The sequence below is a fragment of the Mirounga angustirostris genome, unplaced genomic scaffold (genome assembly GCF_029215605.1).
Source record: "Mirounga angustirostris isolate CCGP_5_RB_7025 unplaced genomic scaffold, mMirAng1.0.hap1 SCAF_9, whole genome shotgun sequence".
NCBI classification, from domain to species: Eukaryota; Metazoa; Chordata; class Mammalia; order Carnivora; family Phocidae; genus Mirounga; species Mirounga angustirostris.
This window is the reverse complement of record NW_026991717.1, coordinates 53,060,586-53,081,578: the sequence shown is the minus strand read 5'-3', so window position 1 is coordinate 53,081,578 and position 20,993 is coordinate 53,060,586. Positions and strand designations below refer to the sequence as shown.

Below are 20,993 nucleotides of genomic sequence, written 5' to 3'. Positions count from 1 at the left end.
GCTGCATAATATTCCATTGTATGTGTATATATGTATGTACATTTTATATATATATATATATATATATATATATACTACGTCTTTATCCATTCATCTGTTGAGGGACATATGGGCTCTTTCCATACTTTGGCTATTGTGGACATTGCTGCTATAAACACTGGGGTGCATATGCCCCTTTGGATCACTACCTTTGTGTCTTTGGGGTAAATATCCAGCAATGCAATTGCTGGGTCATAGGGTAGCTCTATTTTCAACTTTCTGAGGAACCTCCATACTGTTTTCCACAATGACAGTATCAATTTACATTCCTACCAAAAATGCATGAGGGTTCATTTTTCTCCACATCTTTGCCAACACTTGTTATTTCTTGTCTTTTTGATTTTAGCTATTCTGACAGGTATAAGATGATACCTCATTGTGGTCTGGATTTGTTTCCCTGATGATTAGTGATGCTGATCATTTTTCATATGTTTGTTGGCCATATGTATTGTTCTTTGGAAAAATGTCTACTCAGGTCCTTTGCCCATTTTTTAATCAGAATTTTCTTTGGTGTTGAGTGTATATATGAAAAACTCACAGCTAACAACATACTCAATGGTAAAAAAAAAACAAAAAACAAAAAACTGAGCACTTTTCCTCTAAGATCAGAAACAAGACAAGGGTGTCTACTCTTGCCACTTTTATCCAACCAGTACGAAAGCTCTGGCCACAGCAATCACACAAGAAAAAGAAATAAAAAGTAACCATATTGCTGAGGAAGAAGTTAAACTGTCACTATTTGCAGATGACATGATATCTTACATAACAAACCCTAAAGACTCCACCAAAAAACTACTAGAAATAGTAGATAAACTCAGTGAAGTTATAGAATACAAAATACCCAGAAATCAGTTCTGTTTCTATACACTAATAACAAAGTAGTAGAAAGAGAAAATAAGAAAACAATCCCATTTACAACTGTACAAAAGACAATAAAATACCTAGGAATAAACTTACCCAAGATGAAAGACCTGTACTCTGAAAACTATAAAACACTGTTGAAAGAATTGGAGATGACACAAATAGAAAGATACTCCATTCTCATGGATCGGAAGAATTAATATTGTTAAAATGTCCATTCTACCCAAAGCAATCTACAGATTCGATGCACTCCCTATCAAAATACCAACAACAGGGCGCCTGGGTGGCTCAGTTGGTTAAGCAGCTGCCTTCGGCTCAGGTCATGATCCCAGGGTCCTGGGATCGAGTCCCACATTGGGCTCCCAGCTCAGCGGGGAGCCTGCTTCTCCCTCTGACCCTCTCGTCTCTCATGCTGTTTCTCTCTCGCTTGCTCTCCAATAAATAAATAAATAAAATCTTAAAAAAAAAAAATACCAACATTTTTCACAGAACTAGAACAAATAATCCTAAAACATGTACAGAACACAAAAGACCCAGAATAGCCAAAACATTCCTGAAAAAGAAGAAAACTGGAGTATCAGAATCCCAGATTTCAAGATACATTATAATGCTGTAGTAATCAAAACAATATGGTACTGGCACAAAAAGAGACACATAGATCAATGGAACAGAAGAGGGAGCCCAGAAATAAACCCATAATTATATGGTCAGTTAATCTATGACAAAGGAGGCAAGAATGTACAATGGGGAAAACAGTCTCTTCAACAAATGGTGTTGAGAAAACGGGACAGCTAAATGCAAAAGAATGAAACTGGGAGCATCTGGGTGGCACAGTCTGTGAAGCATCTGATTCTTGGTTTCAACTCAGGTCGTGATCTCAGGATCGTGGGATCAAGCTCTGCATCAGGCACCATGCTCAACATGGAGTCTGCTTAAAAGACTATCTCCCTCTCCCTCTGCCCCTGCCCCTCCCCAAACTCTCTCTCTCTAATAAATAAATCTTTATTTTAAAAAAAGAAGAAGAAGAAAAATGAAAACTGGACCACTTTCTTGCACTATACTACAAAAAAAAAAAAAATCAAAATAGATTAAAGACCAGGGCACCTGAGTGGTTCAGTCAGTTAAGTGTACCTTCAGCTCAGGTCATAATCCCAGGGTCCTGGTTTCGAGCCCCATGTCAGGCTCCCTGCTCAGTGGGGAGTCTGCTTCTCCCTCTCCCCCCACCACTCATACTCTCTCTCAACTCTTTAACTAATAAAATCTTTAAGAAAAAATAGATTAAGGACCTAAATGTGAGACTTGAAACCATTAAACGCCTAGAAAAGAACATAAGCAGTAATTTCTTTGACATTCGCCTTAGCAACATTTTTTTAATGTGTCTCCAAAGGCAAGGGAAACAAAAACAAAAACAAAGTATTGGGACCACATAAAAATAAAAAACTTTTGCACAGCAAAGGAAACCATCAACAAGACAAAAGACAACCTGCTAAATGGGAGAAAATATTTGCAAACAATATATCTGACAAGGTGTTAATATCCAAAATATATAAAGAACTTATACAACTCCACACCAATAAATTTTCTATATTGTCTTCTAAAATCTTTATTGTTCTATATTTCACATCAACATCTATAATCGGCCTGGAGTTCTTTTTTTGTATATGGGGTGCATAGGGACCAAGTTTTACTTCTTTCCTACATAGATAAGATGTCCCAGCACCACTGATCAAAAAAAATCAATTATTCTATACTACTCTACCGTGTCATCCTTGACATAAATCAAACATCAATAAATGTGTAAGTCTGTTTCTGGTGCTCCATTTTATTATTTTGGTGTATTTGTTCTGAGGCTGCCACCACACTATCATAATGGTCGAGACTTTTAAGTCTTGAGCTGGTCAAAATAGTCCTCTTATTTTTTTTTCTTTAAAGATTTTATTTATTTATTTGACAGAGAGAGACACAGCGAGAGAGGGAACACAAGCAGGGGGAGTGGGAGAGGGAGAAGCAGGCTTCCCACTGAATTTCACAGAATCCTCTTACAATGTTGACTGGTAATACATCAAAGCCATCAATAAACGTGGAAAGAATTGATGTATTTACAGTAGTGAATCTTCTAGTCCATAAATATGGAATTTATTTCCCTAAGGTTTTATTAATCTTGCCCACAAAAGTTTTCTACATTTATCATTAGACTTATTGCTAGGTCCTTAATATTTTTTTAATGGTATGAAAAGTGGTATTCATAGTTCCAGTTCAAAGTAAGAACCACAATAAATTATGTCTCTCCCACTGAATGCAGCCAGAAAACATGAACAAAATGCATGAAACTGCCATTTGAGGACTCTGAAAAGTAAATGATAGCAAGTGAATTAGGAAAAAATATCAGAATTTGAAGTACCAGCACAGTTTAACTAACGTTAGGACGAAACCAAGAAGCAAAAAAAGAGAGCTCCAAAAGAAGCCATTTACTTTTGGCCAAGAGACACATGAAAAAGTGCTCAACATCACTCGGCATCAGGGAAATCCAAATCAAAACCTCAATGAGATACCACCTCACGCCAGTCAGAATGGCTAAAATTAACAAGTCAGGAAACGACAGATGTTGGCGGGGATGCGGAGAAAGGGGAACCCCCCTACACTGTTGGTGGGAATGCAAGCTGGTGCAGCCAATCTGGAAAACAGTATGGAGGTTCCTCAAAAAGTTGAAAACAGAGCTACCCTATGACCCAGCAATTGCACTACTGGGTATTTACCCCAAAGATACAAATGTACGTGTACCTCCAATGTTTATAGCAGCAATGTCCACAATAGCCAAACTATGGAAAGAGCCAAGATGTCCATCAACAGATGAATGGATAAAGAAGATGTGGTATATATATATATACAGTGGAATATTATGCAGCCATCAAAAAAATCGAAATCTTGCCATTTGCAATGACGTGGATGGAACTAGAGGGTATTATGCTAAGCAAAATAAGTCAATCAGAGAAAAACATGTATCATATGATCTCACTGATATGAGGAATTCTTAATCTCAGGAAACAAACAGGATTGCTGAAGTAGTGGGGGGCAGGAAGGATGGGGTGGCTGGGTGATAGACATTGGGGAGAGTATGTGCTATGGTGAGCACTAATGAAGGGGGGGAAATCGGAGGGGGAGACGAACCATGGGAGACCGTGGACTCAGAGAAACAAACTGAGGGTTCTAGAGAGGAGGGGGGTGAGGGGATGGGTTAGCCTGGAGATGGGTATTAAAGAGGGCACGTATTGCATGGAGCATTGGATGTTATATGCAAACAATGAATCATGGAACACTACATAAAAAAAAGAAGCCATTTACTTTTGGCTGAAGAAGTGGTGAAAGAGACTTAGTTTTCAAAGAGAGGAATGGAGAATTCCCCATTTATCTTTTTTTCCTTTCTCCATATTCTCACATCCCAGCCCCCAAGCAATCCCACAGTTCCCATATGAAGAGCTATGATTAAAAGAGAGTGAGGTTAACACCCATTGCTTTTTTTCTTTCCCTGTCCTACTGCTACTTGGCACTGAATACAGGTACATTCCCAGGAAGTATAGTGCAGAGTAACTAGAGTCTCAGCTTTGCAGCCAGAGAAACCAGAAAGTACCAGGGAAATCACAGAAAGGGAAGAGTTCAGAAGAACGAGCCTATAAACTTTGTTTATAAACTCCTGGGCTCATTCCCAGGCAGCTCATGCATGGATCATACCTTAAACAGAAGAGCAAAAACCTGAAGAAAGGAACTACAGGAAAGGCCGCTGACCATGCACGTTACTGGCCACTAAGTGGAACATATACCGGATATATTTAACTAGGACTGCAAAGGCTTTAAAAATGGAACTGACATTGGAGTGCCTGGGTGGCTCAGTCATTAAGCATCTGCCTTATGCTAAGGTCATGGTCCCAAGGTCCTGGGATCGAGCCCTGCATTGGGCTCCCTGCTCAGCAGGAAGCCTGCTTCCTACTCTCCCACTCCCCCTGCTTGTGGTCCCTCTCTTTCTCTGTCTCTGTCAAATAAATAAATAAAATCTTTAAAAAAAAAAAAAATGGAACTGACATTGAAATGACAACCGATAGAAGGCTGGTCAGAACTTTTGGCCTGAAACCAAAAAGGTAGACTGCCTGCTAAAACAAAAATATCAACGTTCTCTGTAGGATTTACACAAGATCCAGAGTTTCATAACACAATGTTTTTAAAAGGCCAGGTTACAATCCAAAATTATTCAGCAGTACAAAGAACTAAGAAAATCTTGAGCACCTGGGTGGCTCAGTCAGTTAAGCGTCCAACTCTTGATTTCAGCTCAGGTCATGATCTCAGGGTCATGAGATGGAGCCCTGCATTGGGCTCCATGCTCGGCATTGAACCTGCTTAATATTCTCTTTCCCTCTCCCTCAGCCCCCCACCACACTCGCATGCTCTCTCTCTCTCACACACACACACAAAAAAACAAACATGTCAACTCACAATGGAAAAAACAATCAACAGACCCATATGTTGAAAAACGTTAAAGTGGCTAAAATAAAAATGCTCAAAGAGATACAAGTGAACACTCTCAAATCAGTAATCTAAGCTTCCATCCTAATCAATTAGAAAAGGAAAGCAAGACAAATTCAAAGCATGCAGAAAGCAGGAAATAATAAAGAGCAGAAATCAATGAAATTGGGCGCCTGGGTGGCTCAGTTGGTTAAGCGACTGCCTTCAGCTCAGGTCATGATCCTGGAGTCCCTGGATCGAGTCCCGCATCGGGCTCCCTGCTTGGCAGGGAGTCTGCTTCTCCCTCTGACCCTCCCCCCCCTCATGTGCTCTCTCTCTCTCATTCTCTCTCTCTCTCTCATAGATAAATAAAATCTTAAAAAAAAAGAAATCAATGAAATTGACAACAGAAAAAAATCATAGAAAATATGAATGAAGTCAAAATCTGGTTCTTTGAAAAAGAACAATAAAGTATATAAATCTCTAGGAAGACAAAGAGAGAAGAAACAAATTATCAATATGAGGAATAAAGGAGGGAATACCAGTACTAATCTTGCAGACATTAAAGCGATAATACTAAAATGCTATATGCAATTCTACACACATAAATACAACAAAGAAATGGATGAAAAAGACTAATTCCTCCAGAACCAGAAACTACAAAAACATACCCAAGATGAAATATATTACCTGAATAGTCCTTTAACTATTAAAGAAATCAAGTGTGGGGCTTAAAACCTTCTGAAAAGAAAACTCCAAGCCCCGATGTTTTCACTGGAAAATTCTACTAACATTTAAAGAATAAATGACATGAACTCTACACGACCTCTGACAGAAAATAGAAAAGGAATACCTCAAACTCATTTTATGAAACCAGCATTACAATGATACCAAAACCAAAAAAAAAAAAAAATGCAAAGAAAAAAAAAACTATAAGGGTGCCTGGCTCAGTTGGTTGAGCATCTGCCTTCAGCTCAGGTCATGATCTCGGGATCCTTGCTCATCAGGCTCTCTCCTCATCAGAGAGTCTGCTACTCCCTCTCCCTCTGCCTCCCACTCATGTGCTCTCTCTCTTTCTCTCTCTCTCTCAAATAAATAAAATCTTTAAAAAAAAAACACTATAGATCAACATCCTTAATAAACATAAATGCAAAAAACCTCAATAAAATACTAGCAAATTGAATCTAACCATACATAAAAAGGATAATATACCAGTAATACAAAGCTAATTCAATTTGCAAAAGTCAATCTATGTAATCCACATTAACAGTCTAAAGAAGAAAAACCACATGACCATATTAATCAATGAAGAAAAAGTATCTGACAATATTCAAGACCCCTTCATGATAAAAAAAACTTTCAGCAAAAAAGGAATAGAAGGAAACTTGCTCAATCTTAAAAAAGACATCTACAAAAACAAAACCTAGTACTAGTTAGTACAGTAAGTACAATAAAGCAAATTAGACATGACAGAAATAGGATTAGCAAATGAATTGGAAGAAACCATCCAGAATGCTGCAGAGGATAAAAAGAAAATACAGAGGAAAGGATATTAGACACAAAAATAAAGTGATAAGGTCCAATATATTTAGTCTCATAAGGTCAATGGGGTAGAGGCAATTTTTGAAGAGATATTAGCTGAAATTTTTCTAGATTTGATAAAATACATCAATTCACAGACTCAAAAATATCAAAAGTCCCAATCAGGATTGAAAAAAATAGGGGTGCCCAAAGGGAAGGGAAGCAAGGGCAAAAATTAACTATTGGGACCTCATCAAGATAAAAAGCTTTTGCATAGCAAAAGAAACAGTCAACAAAACCAAAAGACAACCAACAGAATGGGAGAAGATATTTGCAAATGACATATCAGATAAAGGGCTAGTATCCAAAATCTATAAAAACTTCTTAAACTCAACACCCAAAGAACAAATGATCAAATCAAGAAAGCAGAAGACAGGAACAGACATTTTTCCAAAGAAGACATCCAAATGGCCAACAGACACATGAAAAAGTGCTCAACATCGCTCAGCATCAGGGAAATCCAAATCAAAACCTCAATGAGATACCACCTCACGCCAGTCAGAATGGCTAAAATTAACAAGTCAGGAAGCAACAGATGTTGGCGGGGATGCGGAGAAAGGGGAACCCTCCTACACTGTTGGTGGGAATGCAAGCTGGTGCAGCCACTCTGGAAAACAGTATGGAGGTTCCTCAAAAAGTTGAAAATAGAGCTACCATACGATCCAGCAATTGCACTACTGGGTATTTACCCCAAAGATACAAATGTAGGGATCCGAAGGGGTACATGCACCCCAATGTTTATAGCAGCAATGTCCACAATAGCCAAACTGTGGAAAGAGCCAAGATGTCCATCGACAGATGAATGGATAAAGTAAGATGTGGTATATATATATATATATATATATATATATACACACACACACACACACACACACATATATATACAATGGAATATTATGCAGCCATCAAAAAGAATGAAATCTTGCCATTTGCAACGACATGGATGGAACTGGAGGGTATTATGCTGAGCGAAATAAGTCAATCAGAGAAAGACATGTATCATATGATCTCACTGATATGAGGAATTCTTAATCTCAGGAAACAAACTGAGGGTTGCTGGAGTGGTGGGGGTGGGAGGGATGGGGTGGCTGGGTGAGAGACATTGGGGAAGGTATGTGCTATGGTGAGCGCTGTGAAGTGTGCAAGACTGTTGAATCACAGATCTGTACCTCTGAAGCAAATAATACATTATATGTTAAAAAAAAAAGAAGAAGAAGAAGATAGCAGGAGGGGAAGAATGAAGGGGGGAAAATCGGAGGGGGAGATGAACCATGAGAGACTATGGACTCTGAAAAACAAACTGAGGGTTCTAGAGGGGACGGGGGTGGGAGGACGGGTTAGCCTGGTGATGTGTATTAAAGAGGGCACGTTCTGCATGGAGCACTGGGTGTTATACACAAACAATGAATCATGGAACACTACATCAAAAACTAATGATGTAATGTATGGTGATTAACATAAAAAAAATTTTTTTCAAGTATTTTCCTTATTTCTTTCTCTGGAGTTGAAATGTTCATTTTTATCCTTAGTTCTTGGAAGAATACAAGCATTTATAAAAGAAAAAAAATAGGGGCACCTGGGTGGCTCAGATGGTTAAGTGTCTGCCTTCGGCTCATGTCTTGATCCCTGGGATCAAGTCCCGCACTGGGCTCCTTGCTCAGCAGGGAGGCTGCTTCTCCCTCTGCCTGAAGCTCCCCCTGCTTGTGCTCTCTCTGACAAATAAATAAAATCATCTTTAAAAATTAAAAAACAGACTACACCAGCAAAGCTTTATACCTGGATTATAATTATCACCTCTCCCTGCTCCCATCCTATAAAATTCATTTATCTAAACATGGCCGAATGCCACTGACCTATATCAAAAGATATTATAAAAAACAGTATTATAAAAGTGATAACTATGTTTACTATAAGCATGTTCTGTATTTCACTAAGTGTCCGTTTCATACACTATTATATTGGGTCCTTTTTGTACTCAATAAATTTTTGTTCTAGATGCTAAAGAAACAAAACCTAAGGGCATTTAAGGCACTCACATATTTTCTCTGGGCGGGGGGGGGCAGTAATTTAAAAGTTTTGAAAATGGAATTAACAAGATTTGATTTATATTTTAACAGGATCATTCTGGTTGCTATTGAGAATAAACTGAAGGAAGATAAGACTAAAGGCAAACAGGAAGAACTGGTAAGAACCTACTGCCATAATCCTAGAGATGATGGTGTCTTGGATCAGGGTGGAAGTGGTACAGATGAGCTAAGAAGTGGTCAGATTCTGGATGAATCTTGAACGTACAGCCAACAGAATGTGCCAATATTAGATAGGAAAGGAAAGAGTGAAAAGATTCCAAGGGAACTGAAAAAAAAAAAAGTAACCATTTACTGATTTAGGGAAGGCAGAAGGAGGAGAATGTTATGAGGACAGGGATTCTGAGATCGCTATTAGACATTCAAGAAGGAGATGACAAAGAAATAGCAAGATACAGAAATCTGGAATCAGGCTGAGAAGGAGCAGGTAAGGGAAGTAGAGGAAAACCAAGAGAGCTATTGAACAAAGTATTTCAATAAATAAGAAAAAGCAATTTTACGGGAGAGAACAAGAGAAACTGCTAGCACAATGCCCTTGAGTAGATAAGAGAAGATAGGAACTAGGGTATCGATCAGGATTTCTCAAAACTTCTACGGATTGACATGGTGGGGCGGGGAAGCCGCCCGCTGTCCTTTGCATTGTATGACATTTGTCAAGATCTCTAGCCTTTCCCCCATAGATGCCTGTCCTCTCCCAACAACCCTGTCACAACAATCAAAATGTCTCCAGATATTGCCAAATGTCCCCTAGGGAGCAAAATCACTTCCAGTTTAAAACCACAAGGATAAGTGGAGGAAATGGCCTTTGCTGGAAATACTGACAATTCATGTACATTAAAGGCATGATAGAAGATGTTATGGGTAGAGTACAGTATAATTTGAGTATCCCCCTCTGTTTAGATCCTCCTAAGTATACACATAGTCAAGGCCAGAGAAAATATGAGGAATTGCTAGCACATCACAAAACCCAAGTCATTACTCCTAGGAAAACATCAGTATTTTGTTCTTGAACTACAGCTACCATATAAGCTATGTCCATCTTTGACTCAATCTAAGCCAAAACTTCTATGTGTTTTTGGGTCCATCCACGCCCCCTTCCATAATGCATACACAGGCTCAAATTTCCTGGGTTCTTAAAATCACAGGATGAACAACACATCATGACTTAGTATAAATTAAATGTTACTAGGGGCGCCTGGCTTGCTCAGTCAAGCCCCACATTAGGTGTGGAGCCTAATTAAAATTAAAAATTAATTAAATGTTACTATTCCTGAGAAGACGCACTTTTTAGAGGAGGCAGCCCTAATGGAACATCTTCAATGACAATCTAAGAGGATATTATTTTTTATTAAGATTTTATTTATTTATTTGACACAGAGAGACATGAGAGGGAACACAAGCAGGGAGAGTGGGGGAGGGAGAAGCAGGCTCCCCACCGAGCAGGGACCCCGATGCGGGGCTCGATCCCAGGACCCCGGGATCATGACCTGAGCTGAAGGCAGACACTTAATGACCGAGCCACCCAGGTGCCCCCTAAGAGGATATTATTTATGGTTCTCAAATCATTCCACCAAATTACCATGTCGTACTTAAAGAAGTCTCACTCTAGTCACTGACCCTTTTGTACCTACTGACTTCTCTATGAGAGGGATATGAGATAACCATCTTATTTTGCAGGCGCTTAGAATGGGAGGAGAGGGGGGCATTGAACAAGTCCTTTGCAATCATGAAAGGAGAAGGTTTGAGAATAAAAAAGCTCAGGAAAGTGGGTTCACATATATACATCAAGCTCCAGGATAACATGAGTTATGTCTAAGAGAAAGAAAATACAGTTATACCACCTGTGTAAGTTGCACCTGCTTCCTCAATAACAGGTTCTATATCCTGTTACGTAATGAATTACAGTTTCAGAGTAAAAATACAATGCAAAAGGATTCTACAAATTTAAGAAGACTGAAAATCTTAAAATTTCTATTAAAATATTTGGCTTCCAAAGTTGTTTTAAAAAATAACCCACAAGCTTGAAGAGCCTTATTAAATGAGAATTACAGATATTTTCTATCATTATCCCCTTTTAAATACTGCTTTGCTTTCTATCATAGAAGGAAATTAAATTGGTCAGGCATGACTTGTTTTTCCACTGTGCCACTGTGGTTGTAACCCAACACCCTGTGCTCTTTTTGATAATTAAATACTGAGACTCTGATTTGTTCTAAAAATTTCCCAAGACCCAAGGTAAGATACTGATTGAGCAGCCATCAAAAAAAAAAAAATGAAATCTTGCCATTTGCAACGACACGGATGGAACTAGAGGGTATTATGCTAAGTGAAATAAGTCAATCAGAGAAAGACAAGTATCATATGACCTCACTGATATGAGGAATTCTTAATCTCAGGAAACAAACTGAGGGTTGCTGGAGTGGTGGGGGGTGGGAGGGATGGGGTGGCTGCGTGATAGATACTGGGGAGAGTATGTGCTATGGTGAGCACTGTGAATTGTGCAAGACTGTTGAATCACAGACCTGAACCTCTGAAACAAATAATACATTATATGTTAAAAAAAAAAGAAAAAAAAAAAAAGATAGTAGGAAGGGAAAAATGAAGGGGGGAGAATCGGGAGGGGGAGACAAACCATGAGAGACTATGGACTCTGAGAAACAAACTGAGGGTTCTAGAGGGAGGGGGGTGAGGGGATGGGTTAGCCTGGTGATGGGTATTAAGGAGGGCACGTTCTGCATGGAGCACTGGGTGTTATGCACAAACAATGAATCACGGAACACTACATCAAAAACTAATGATGTAATGTATGGTGATTAACATAACATAATAAAATAAAATTTAAAATAAATACTGATTGTAATTCCTAAAGTCATCTTTTAAATACCCCAAATCCTAAGAACATAAAGTAGAGAAGTAAGTAGATCTAGAGCATGGAAAGTCTTAATACAATCACACTGGCCCCATCTTCCACTTCATACTGCACTGTGACAGTCCCAGGCAACTACCACCTACCATATGCTGAAGACACAATCATGAACAAGAGCCACATTCTCAACTATGGGCCCAAAGAGGATGCACTACTTCATACACACTCTGCATGGCTTATTCTCTGAGCCAGAACAGAGGTCAAACTCCCGAACTGTAAACTCAGATGAACAATCCTATACATATCAGTGGAGGGGCAATCTACAACAGACTCCAGACCTTAACTTCACCACAATCACCTTATGTTTCTGGTCCATTTTCCCTTTTGCCTCTTGCAGATCTCTAGAGAACTCCATATAATGTTCATTTAAGGTCTGAGTATTTTAAAAGAACCTAATTTTATAGATGAAAAACCTAAAAAGTTTAAGTGAGTTAGCCAGGGTCATAGAGGTAGTTACTCTAACTTCTTATCTCTAAGGAGGCATTATTTGGGACTTATACCAGAGTTTCTGGGTAGCTGCTAAGAGTCCCCCCCACTATAAGCAGAAAGGCTAACTAACAATCTACACAGGGACATAAGTAAGAACTTACATAACCTCATATTTACCTATCGGCTCACACTAAACACAAGCCCACAAACTCTGAACGGTACCAATTTAAATAAACAAGAAGCTACTCTCCAGGAACAAACAAACCAACTTCTCTCGGAAAACAACTCCATTCTAAATTCTTGACTATTGTTTTTCCCTTTACTATTAGCACAGGCTATCAATAGCTGTATGAGTTGTTATATGCATTGATAACTGACCAGCACCGAAGCATTTTTCTGTCCAACTTCCCATTCTCCTGGCCAAATGTGATCTCTTATTCTTGAATTCCCACAAGAATGTAAGTGCCTCACAACACCACACAGCCATTGGCTGTGGTTAAGTACATGTCTTAACTCTCCAAGTGGATTACCAGGTTCCTATACTTCTTTAATGAACTCCCTGAAATCAGTACTATGTATTTTTGTTCTTCTGTTGTTGCCATTGTTGTTAATCTGCACAGAGCCTGACACACCTATGTGCTCAACAAACATGTGCTAAATGTATAAACAGGCTGATCATTTCCAAAGTTCGGTGTTGTCATAATTCTGGGACTGGAATATTATTATACTACAGTAGAATTAAAATATATCTAAATGCCAGAAAAAGAGGTCATATAACAGTAACTTCTAACTTTTTTAAATGAATACTTTTTCATTAATTACTAACCTTCTGGTGGTGCTTTAAGGAAGAAAACAAAAAATAAAAGTTAGGAGATGTCACAACATGTTTTCCTAAAAAGTTAGGGTTAATGTTTGCCAATTATATTTTTCAACATTCTGAGGGTGTTTTCTTATTTAATAAGGAAGTCTTGTGGGTTTTTTTAAATTGATTTGTAAAGGAACAGTCACCCAATAATTTATCCTTTATATCACATTATTCCTTGGCTTTTGTTGTTCTTGCCATCCAGAAAGGCCTAATACCTGTCTTTACAACTGTCAATCTTATATGAAATCTTTTATCTTCCCAACTATATGTGATCTCTTTCATCTGTCTTACATTATAATTACATACATCATCTTTAATCTCTACCAGTAGATAAGCTCCCTGAGTGGAAATGACTAATTTTTGTAAACTTTAATAAATGTGTTGAATTCATATCAGACTAGAATAACATCAACTGCCCTTACACACCAGAAAATACAGTCTGTAACCCTTAAGGCCAAGATGTGAAAAAAAATTAATTATATTAATAATCATGTACTATCATTTTAATTGATATTTTAATGCTTACAGAAAAATTTTTTAAAAATAGAGACTATTTTTCAGGAAAGCAATAAAAAATATAAATAAGGAAAATTTACACTGTTACATTAAGCCTTCAAACATTCACTTAGCTCATACAAAGTAAAAGATCATCTCCTTGAACTGTCTGGGTCCTGATTTGTTACAGGATAACAGTATTTCCATAAATTAGCTCCTACACTGAAAAGAACAGAATGATCAAAAGGTGATATATACAACTACACTTATAACATCACAATTGTTTTTAAAAACCACTAACTGCCCAAATATAAGTGAAAACCATCACAGCATGTCTTAGCACTACAGATACACACATCACCGGGACTGTCCACTACAAACTGCACCATCGTGACAACATAGCACGACTGGGCCATGGTGACATAAGCAGTCATTCACAACCCAGAAGATCACACCACCCACTACCCACCACGCACAGTGTAATATATATAACACACTGTTTTTCAATTACAATGTCATGAACACTTCAAAATCCTTTGAAAATAATTCCTCTTAAAAAACTTACAATTTATAGACTCTGAAATAATGATATACCCTATTTTGAAAAGATCCTCAGGTTATCATGAAAGATACCATTAGCTAAAAACCACTGTCTAGCTGCAAGACAGTCTGTCTTTCTACTCTGGCCACGTCTGTGCCTTCCAAACATACACATACCCTCCAAAGCAAGCACTCTGATAGGAAAGAAAAATACTACAGAGAAAAGTCTACCAGACGAGAAATCACAGGACCTCCATTCCAGTCCTGGCTGGTCCCCTTTTTAGTCATCTGACTCAGAACTAAAGTTTTTCATCTGATTGCTATACAAATCAAATGGCACACTCTGTGTAAAGGAGTTCTACTTTTGTGGGGTTTTTTAATTTTTTTCTTTATTAATGTAGGCATTCAAATAATTGTTAGCTGATTCTAGAATACTTGAAAACAGCTTGTTCTCAATCTTTTTTTAAGCGAATCTGTTCTTCTTAAGAGTCCAAAGGGTCATTTCTAGTTCATGGCAAAATTATAACTGCATCAGTGCACTCAAAACAAAAAAAGGAGATGGTGTGCAACATAGGTCTGTAAATGCCAAAGGGCCAAAATAATCAGAATCATAAGCAGGCATCCTAAACCAAGTAAATTTTGAGACATATTTGGGAAAATAAAAAGCAAGGATCCTCATGGTGCAACACAAAAATGTAGGATATGGGGCACCTGGGTGGCTCAGCTGGTTAAACATCTGACTCTTGATTTTGGCTCAGGTCATGATCTCAGGGTTGTGAGATGGGAGCCCAAATACATCTGACTCCACACTCAGTGGGGAGTTTGCTTCTCTCCCTCTCTCTGACCCTCCCCCTCACTTGTTCTCTCTCTCTCTCTTTTAAATAAATCTTTTTTTTTAAATGTAGGATAGAGTAAAATGATTAGTAGGTCTATAGCAGAAAGGCCAAGATGAGAACATATAATCAAATATAAAATCAAAGATGGCAGAAGAATATCTGACAAGCTTAAATTTCATAACACATCTATTAGGAACAACTTAATATTCTTGAGCCAAGAATGATATGGTGAAATGGTATTTGAGAAAAATTATCCCAGCAGCTATGTGGAAGATGAACTGATCAGAGAGGAGTACGAGGAAAACCACTCTAGAAGTGTTTAAGTAGTACAATTTAGGTTCTACAATAAGGTGGTAACTATGAAGATGAAAAGGGATAAACCCGGGACACCTGGGCGGCTCAGTCAGTTAAGCGTCTGCCTTCAGCTCAGGTCATGATCCCAGAGTCCTGAGATCAAGTCCCGCATCGGGATCCTTGTTCAGAGGGGAGCCTGTTTCTCCCTCTGCCTCTGCCCCTCTCCCTGCTTGTGCTCGCTCACGTGCGCTCTCTCTGACAAATAAAATCTTAAAAAAAAAAAGCAAGAAAAGGGATAAATCTGAAAGACACTGCAGAGAGTCAGTCACCCTTGGTGATCGGTTGGTTGAATTAGGGAGTTGGTGAAAGACTTGAAAATGATTTCAAGGACCTGGTCATGGGTGGCCTACAGCATAACCACACCTGCGCAATGCTAACAGTTCTTGCACTGGCTTTTCCAGACTGCATCTGAACCTGTTTAGCTCTATTCACCATTCCCTCAATGAGACACTGCTCCACTTTAGATGAAAACAAAAAACTACCACCACTATGATAGTGTGGAAGTACCCCATAACCTAAGGTTCCAGACTTCTTAATGGATGAAGCCTACTCTTCTAAGCTAGGAAACTTCCTCCCCACCTACACAGCTGGGGAAAGGGGAATTTCTTCTCTGCCCCAAATTGTCTCTATACACTTGAAGTCCAAGCTCACTCTATATGGATCTTTAGGTCACATGGACACAAAACACAGATGACACCATTGATAGGGTCATGTGTAACAATATAAGTCAGGCAAATTATATCCTTAAAGGTTCATCCTAAATTGAAACAAAGACAAGTTGATTACATTTAAAAATTAAAATCAGCAAAAGGCAATCTTATGGGGTTATTTTTAATGTATCATAATGATAAATTCTGTTCCAGAATACACTGTGCCACATAATGATTCTGCAGTTTTGCTGGAGCTTTTCTTATTTCTGCAGCTTTAAAAACATGCTGTTGGAAAGCAGACAGCAAAGTGTTTTCCTTGTCTAAAAAGCATACCATTATGCTATTTCCAATTTTATCATGCATAAGTTACCAATAACATTGTGTATTTAATCCAGATCTTATTGCCTACTGTGCTTTCGAAGGAGAACACTGTGTAAATTTAATACAGAGAAGGAACTCATGTTGATCCATGGGAGTCTGTCTATGGGTAAAAAGAAGCTCTATGGCTTAGTTCGAATTAGCTATACTAACAGCATCCATTCTCCAAAAGCACTGATCCGTCCAAGCTCATTCAGAAAACGTCTTTTTCATGGAGATTTGAAAGAGATTCTAACACGTTATCGTTTACACACACTTTACTCGCACAAGCAACAACAACAACAACAACAAAACAGTTATAAAATGTTCGCATTGCCTTAGTTTAAAAACAAATAAACCAGCCTACCTTGCAAACGGATAAACTATTACCTAGGAAGGTTACCAAACTGATCTCGGGATAAATAGCTTTCCAGGCCACTGTCGCTCTAACCCTTCCATTTAGATTTTTCGGGGGCAAAGAATGAAATTTTCTATTTCCTTGTTGGAATTAAGATTCTGCATCAGGAGATATGGAAGGTCGGGTGGTATCGGATTTAAAGCCACAGGCTCCGGCGCTCTTCGCTGCCCTAACTCGGCGGGCAGGGGGAGCCAGGTGCAGCATCGCCTCCATGCTCCGAGACAAGACCAAGTCTTCGCCTCCACGCCGAGAGCAGGTGCGAAACGGACGCTCAGGTTTCGGCGACTGCAACCATCTTCCTCCACCGCAGACCTGAGGCCGCCCTACGAGAGGAACCTTCTAGTCCAGCCACCCCCGGGGGCCCGTTTGCTGAGGGCGGACAGTGCGGTGGATTCCTAATCCTTTTCCCTGATGGGTAATTTCCTACACCAGCCGCAGGACTCACAGTCCCACGCCCGCCCCCCGAAATTGAGCTGCAAAGGGCCGCAGGTGGGGCCCACTCGCACCTCACAGCCTCCCTGGAGAGGCGTGGGCCGGGACGGGGATCTCGGCTCGGCCCCCGGTCTCTCCCCCTCGAGCTCCCGGACGCCGCTCACCGTGAAGGGGACATCCCCGACGCTGCCCACGGAGTAGCAGTTGTCTCCAGGGTTGACAGCCCCGGTGAGGACCTGATGCAGATGCATCTCCGGAGCCCGGGCTGGCAAGGACTGCGCGAAAGGAGCGACGAGCCCCGCGCCCGACCGCGAGGGCGCTTCCCCCTCCGCCTCCCTCGGGACCCACCCCGCGGCGGCTCCGGCTTAACGCCTCGCCCCCCTCTTGCCTTCCCCCTTCCTCGTCCCTGCCATGGGAGCTCCTCGACCGCTGCCGCCGCCCGGATCGCCGCTCGGCTGCGGAAATGCCCGGATGCTCCCACTGCCTGCTGCACCGGCGCACAAATGCGGGAGGAGCGCAAGGGTGCGTGTGAGGCGGCGGGGCGGGGGGGGCTCCGGGGCGAGGGGGCGCCGGGGAAGCGCGTGAGCCGGGAGCGTGCTGGAAAGGACGCTCCGCCCGAGGGAGAAGGGCGGTGCGCGCGCCCACCCTCGAGAGAGCTACAGCAGAGCGAGAGGGTAAACCCCTCTTCCAGCTGCCAGGCTCTTAGCTCAGTCCTGCTCCCCGCCCCGCGTTTGCGCGTGCGCGTGCGCGCGCAGTGGTTTCCAGGGCAATTGTGCGCGGCGCGTGGACCCTTGTCCCGGGATTGCGCGCGCAGACGTGCGGGAGTTCCCTCTGAGCCTCCCGGCTGCGGCCAGTGGGGGCGGGGCGCAGCTGAGGCCTCTCCGGGGCACGCAGCAGTCCTTCTCTGGCGGCGGGCCTCGGTTCTGTCTTAATGAGGGTTTAATCCACTCCCGAGTACACTGCGTGATGGTCAGGGCAGTCGACCTCAGGAGGACGCCAGTCACCGGGAAATTCCACCTCGGAAAACCTTAGCTCCCGTAGGGCTTTTTAATTTTACATAAGGCATTTAAGGTACGGAAGGTATTTAATTTTACATAAACAATAAAGGCATCTGGCAACTATTTGGGGAAGCCGTACTCCCCTGACAGCAAATTATTTTGCTCCCACCTTTTGTCACGGATGTTCTAGATAGCAAAAGGGCCCTCTAGAGACAGGTGACTCCTCTAGACTCTTTCATGCGTGATGTCATGGATTCGCAGAATCGTCTGATTTTTCCAGACCGTACGCTAAACTTCCGGTGGTGCATAGAGGACTCAGATCCGTGCTCCAGGTAAATCCATCACCAGTTTTTGAACCTACACTGTGTATAAGTCACTAGGGCGAGGGAGTAGAAGGGATTCCAAGACACAACCATCTAAAACACTAGGCAGAACGCTAAAAGTGTTGTGATTGAGACACAAGAGTCTATGCACTATTGAAGGGTACTTTTGACTAATGGGATGGATGGGTAAAGTGTAATGGAGCCGATGACATAAACTCAGGGTAAAATTTTGGCAGGTTGGGATGGACAAGAAACTGCATTCAAATAGAGAAAATAACATGAGCTGTGGCTTAGAGGTATAAAATGACAGGATATGTCAGGGAACAAAGATTAGATTAATGTTTGGAGCAGATGATATGTAGGATGGGGAAAGGAAAAGATACTTAGCAAGGTAAAGGTATCCAAGAGATAGCTTGTGGCCTGGCCTGAACAGGGGGAGTCTTGAATGCTCCCTTAAGAAGCTTAGATTTCACTCTTTTCCGGTTACTGCAGGGAGAAGAACCATGAGCAGCAAAGTCTCCCGGGACACCCTCTACCAGGCGGTGGGGGAAGTCCTGCATGGGAACCGGAAACTCAACAAGAATAAGTAATTAGTCAAGAAGCTGGCCAAGAAGTATGATGCCTTTTTGGCTTCAGAATCTCTGATCAAGCAGATCCCACGAATCCTGGGCCCAAGCCTGAATAAGGCTGGCAAGTTCCCTTCCTTGCTGACCCACAATGAGAACATGGTGGCCAAAGTGGATGAAGTGAAGTCCACCATCAAATTCCATATGAAGGAGGTGCTGTGTCTGGCAGAGACTGTTGGCCGTGTGAAGATGACAGATGACCAGTTTGTGTACAGCATCCACTTAGCAGTCAATTTCCTGGTGTCCTTGCTCAAAAAGAACTGGCAGAATGTCCGGGCTTTCTACATCAAGAGCACCATGGGCAAGCCCCAGTGCCTGTACAAAGGCACAGCTCAATAAATCCTAGTGCTGATGGGTAGTCATGTTCTCCATACTGCAAACCCCAAAGTACGTTCTGTCTACCTTCAAAAAAAAAAAAAAAGAAGCAGTTTAGATTTCATTCTGCATGCAGTGGGGACTTCAGCAAATGTTTCTGAGCAGAAATTTCTACAATCCGAGCTGCTTCAAGAAGATGACTTTGTACCACTGTGAAGGATAATTAGAAGGGTAGGGAGATAGGAGGCAAAGGCCTGGCAGAGATTGGTAGTATGTTCAGTGGAAAAAGAGGAGTCAAAGATAATTCCCAACAACCTAGGACATTTTCCTTTCTGTTGAGTGCCATAACTTCCCCCCAGTCACCCAGACTAGAAACGCAGAGCCACTTTTGGCTCCTTCCTCTCCTGCCCAAATCTAAGGGTCCCTTATAAAGATCCCTAATTCATGACCTGAGCATTCCCGCCCCCCCCCCAGCTATTTACTTTCATTTCAGACCTCATCAATTCTCATTTAATTACCATGATGGCTTCCTAACTAGTTTGACTGCCTTCCATCTCTTTGCTCTCCAACACACTGCAGCCAGAGAAACCTTTTTTTTTTTTTAAAGATTTTATTTATTTGTTTGAGAGAGAGAGAATGAGAGACAGAGCATGAGAGGGAGGAGGGTCAGAGGGAGAAGCAGACTCCCTGCCGAGCAGGGAGCCCGATGCGGGACTCGATCCCGGGACTCCAGGATCATGACCTGAGCCGAAGGCAGTCGCTTAACCAACTGAGCCACCCAGGCGCCCCCAGAGAAACCTTTTTAAAGGAAAAAATTCCTCCACTTAAATCCCCACTCCTTACAGGTTGAAGTCTAAACTCCTTAGTTTGGCTGACAGACCCCTTCATTCTGGTTTCTGTGGAATCTTCCTATTTTATCTCAGGATGTTCCCTCATACCCACTCTTCTCCAGCCCCATGAGCTATTTGCTGTTTCCAGAGCATACTATGTTGTTTTATGCGTCCTTGTCTTAGTTCCTGCTCTCTGCTGTGTCTGGAATGCCCTTCCTCCCCTTATTGACCCGAAAAACCACAATTTAGTTTAAAAGTTACCTATTCGATAAAGCCTTCCTTATCCACCCCCACATACTTTGAGGCTTCCTCCTGTTTTTTTTTTTTTTTTTTTTTAAAGATTTTATTTATTTATTTGAGGCAGAGAGAATGAGAGACAGAGAGCATGAGAGGGAGGAGGGTCAGAGGGAGAAGCAGACTCCCTGCCGAGCAGGGAGCCCGATGCGGGACTCGATTCCGGGACTCCAGGATCATGACCTGAGCCGAAGGCAGTCTTTTAACCAACTGAGCCACCCAGGCGCCCGAGGCTTCCTCCTCTTG

At 41.2% G+C, this 20,993-nt stretch overlaps 1 protein-coding gene across 2 annotated transcripts in view; it reads right to left on the bottom strand.

The window, feature by feature from the left end:
* DMXL2 (Dmx like 2) overlaps positions 1-17,690 on the bottom strand; it is a 148,472-nt gene extending 130,782 nt beyond the window's left edge. For both annotated transcript variants that reach the window (XM_045900074.3, XM_045900075.3), the window contains exon 1: positions 17,526-17,690. In XM_045900074.3, coding sequence (XP_045756030.1) covers positions 17,526-17,612 — 87 coding nt within the window. In that variant the 5' untranslated portion in view covers positions 17,613-17,690. The remainder of the gene's footprint in view (positions 1-17,525) is intronic.
* Positions 17,691-20,993: the final 3,303 nt, after the last annotated feature.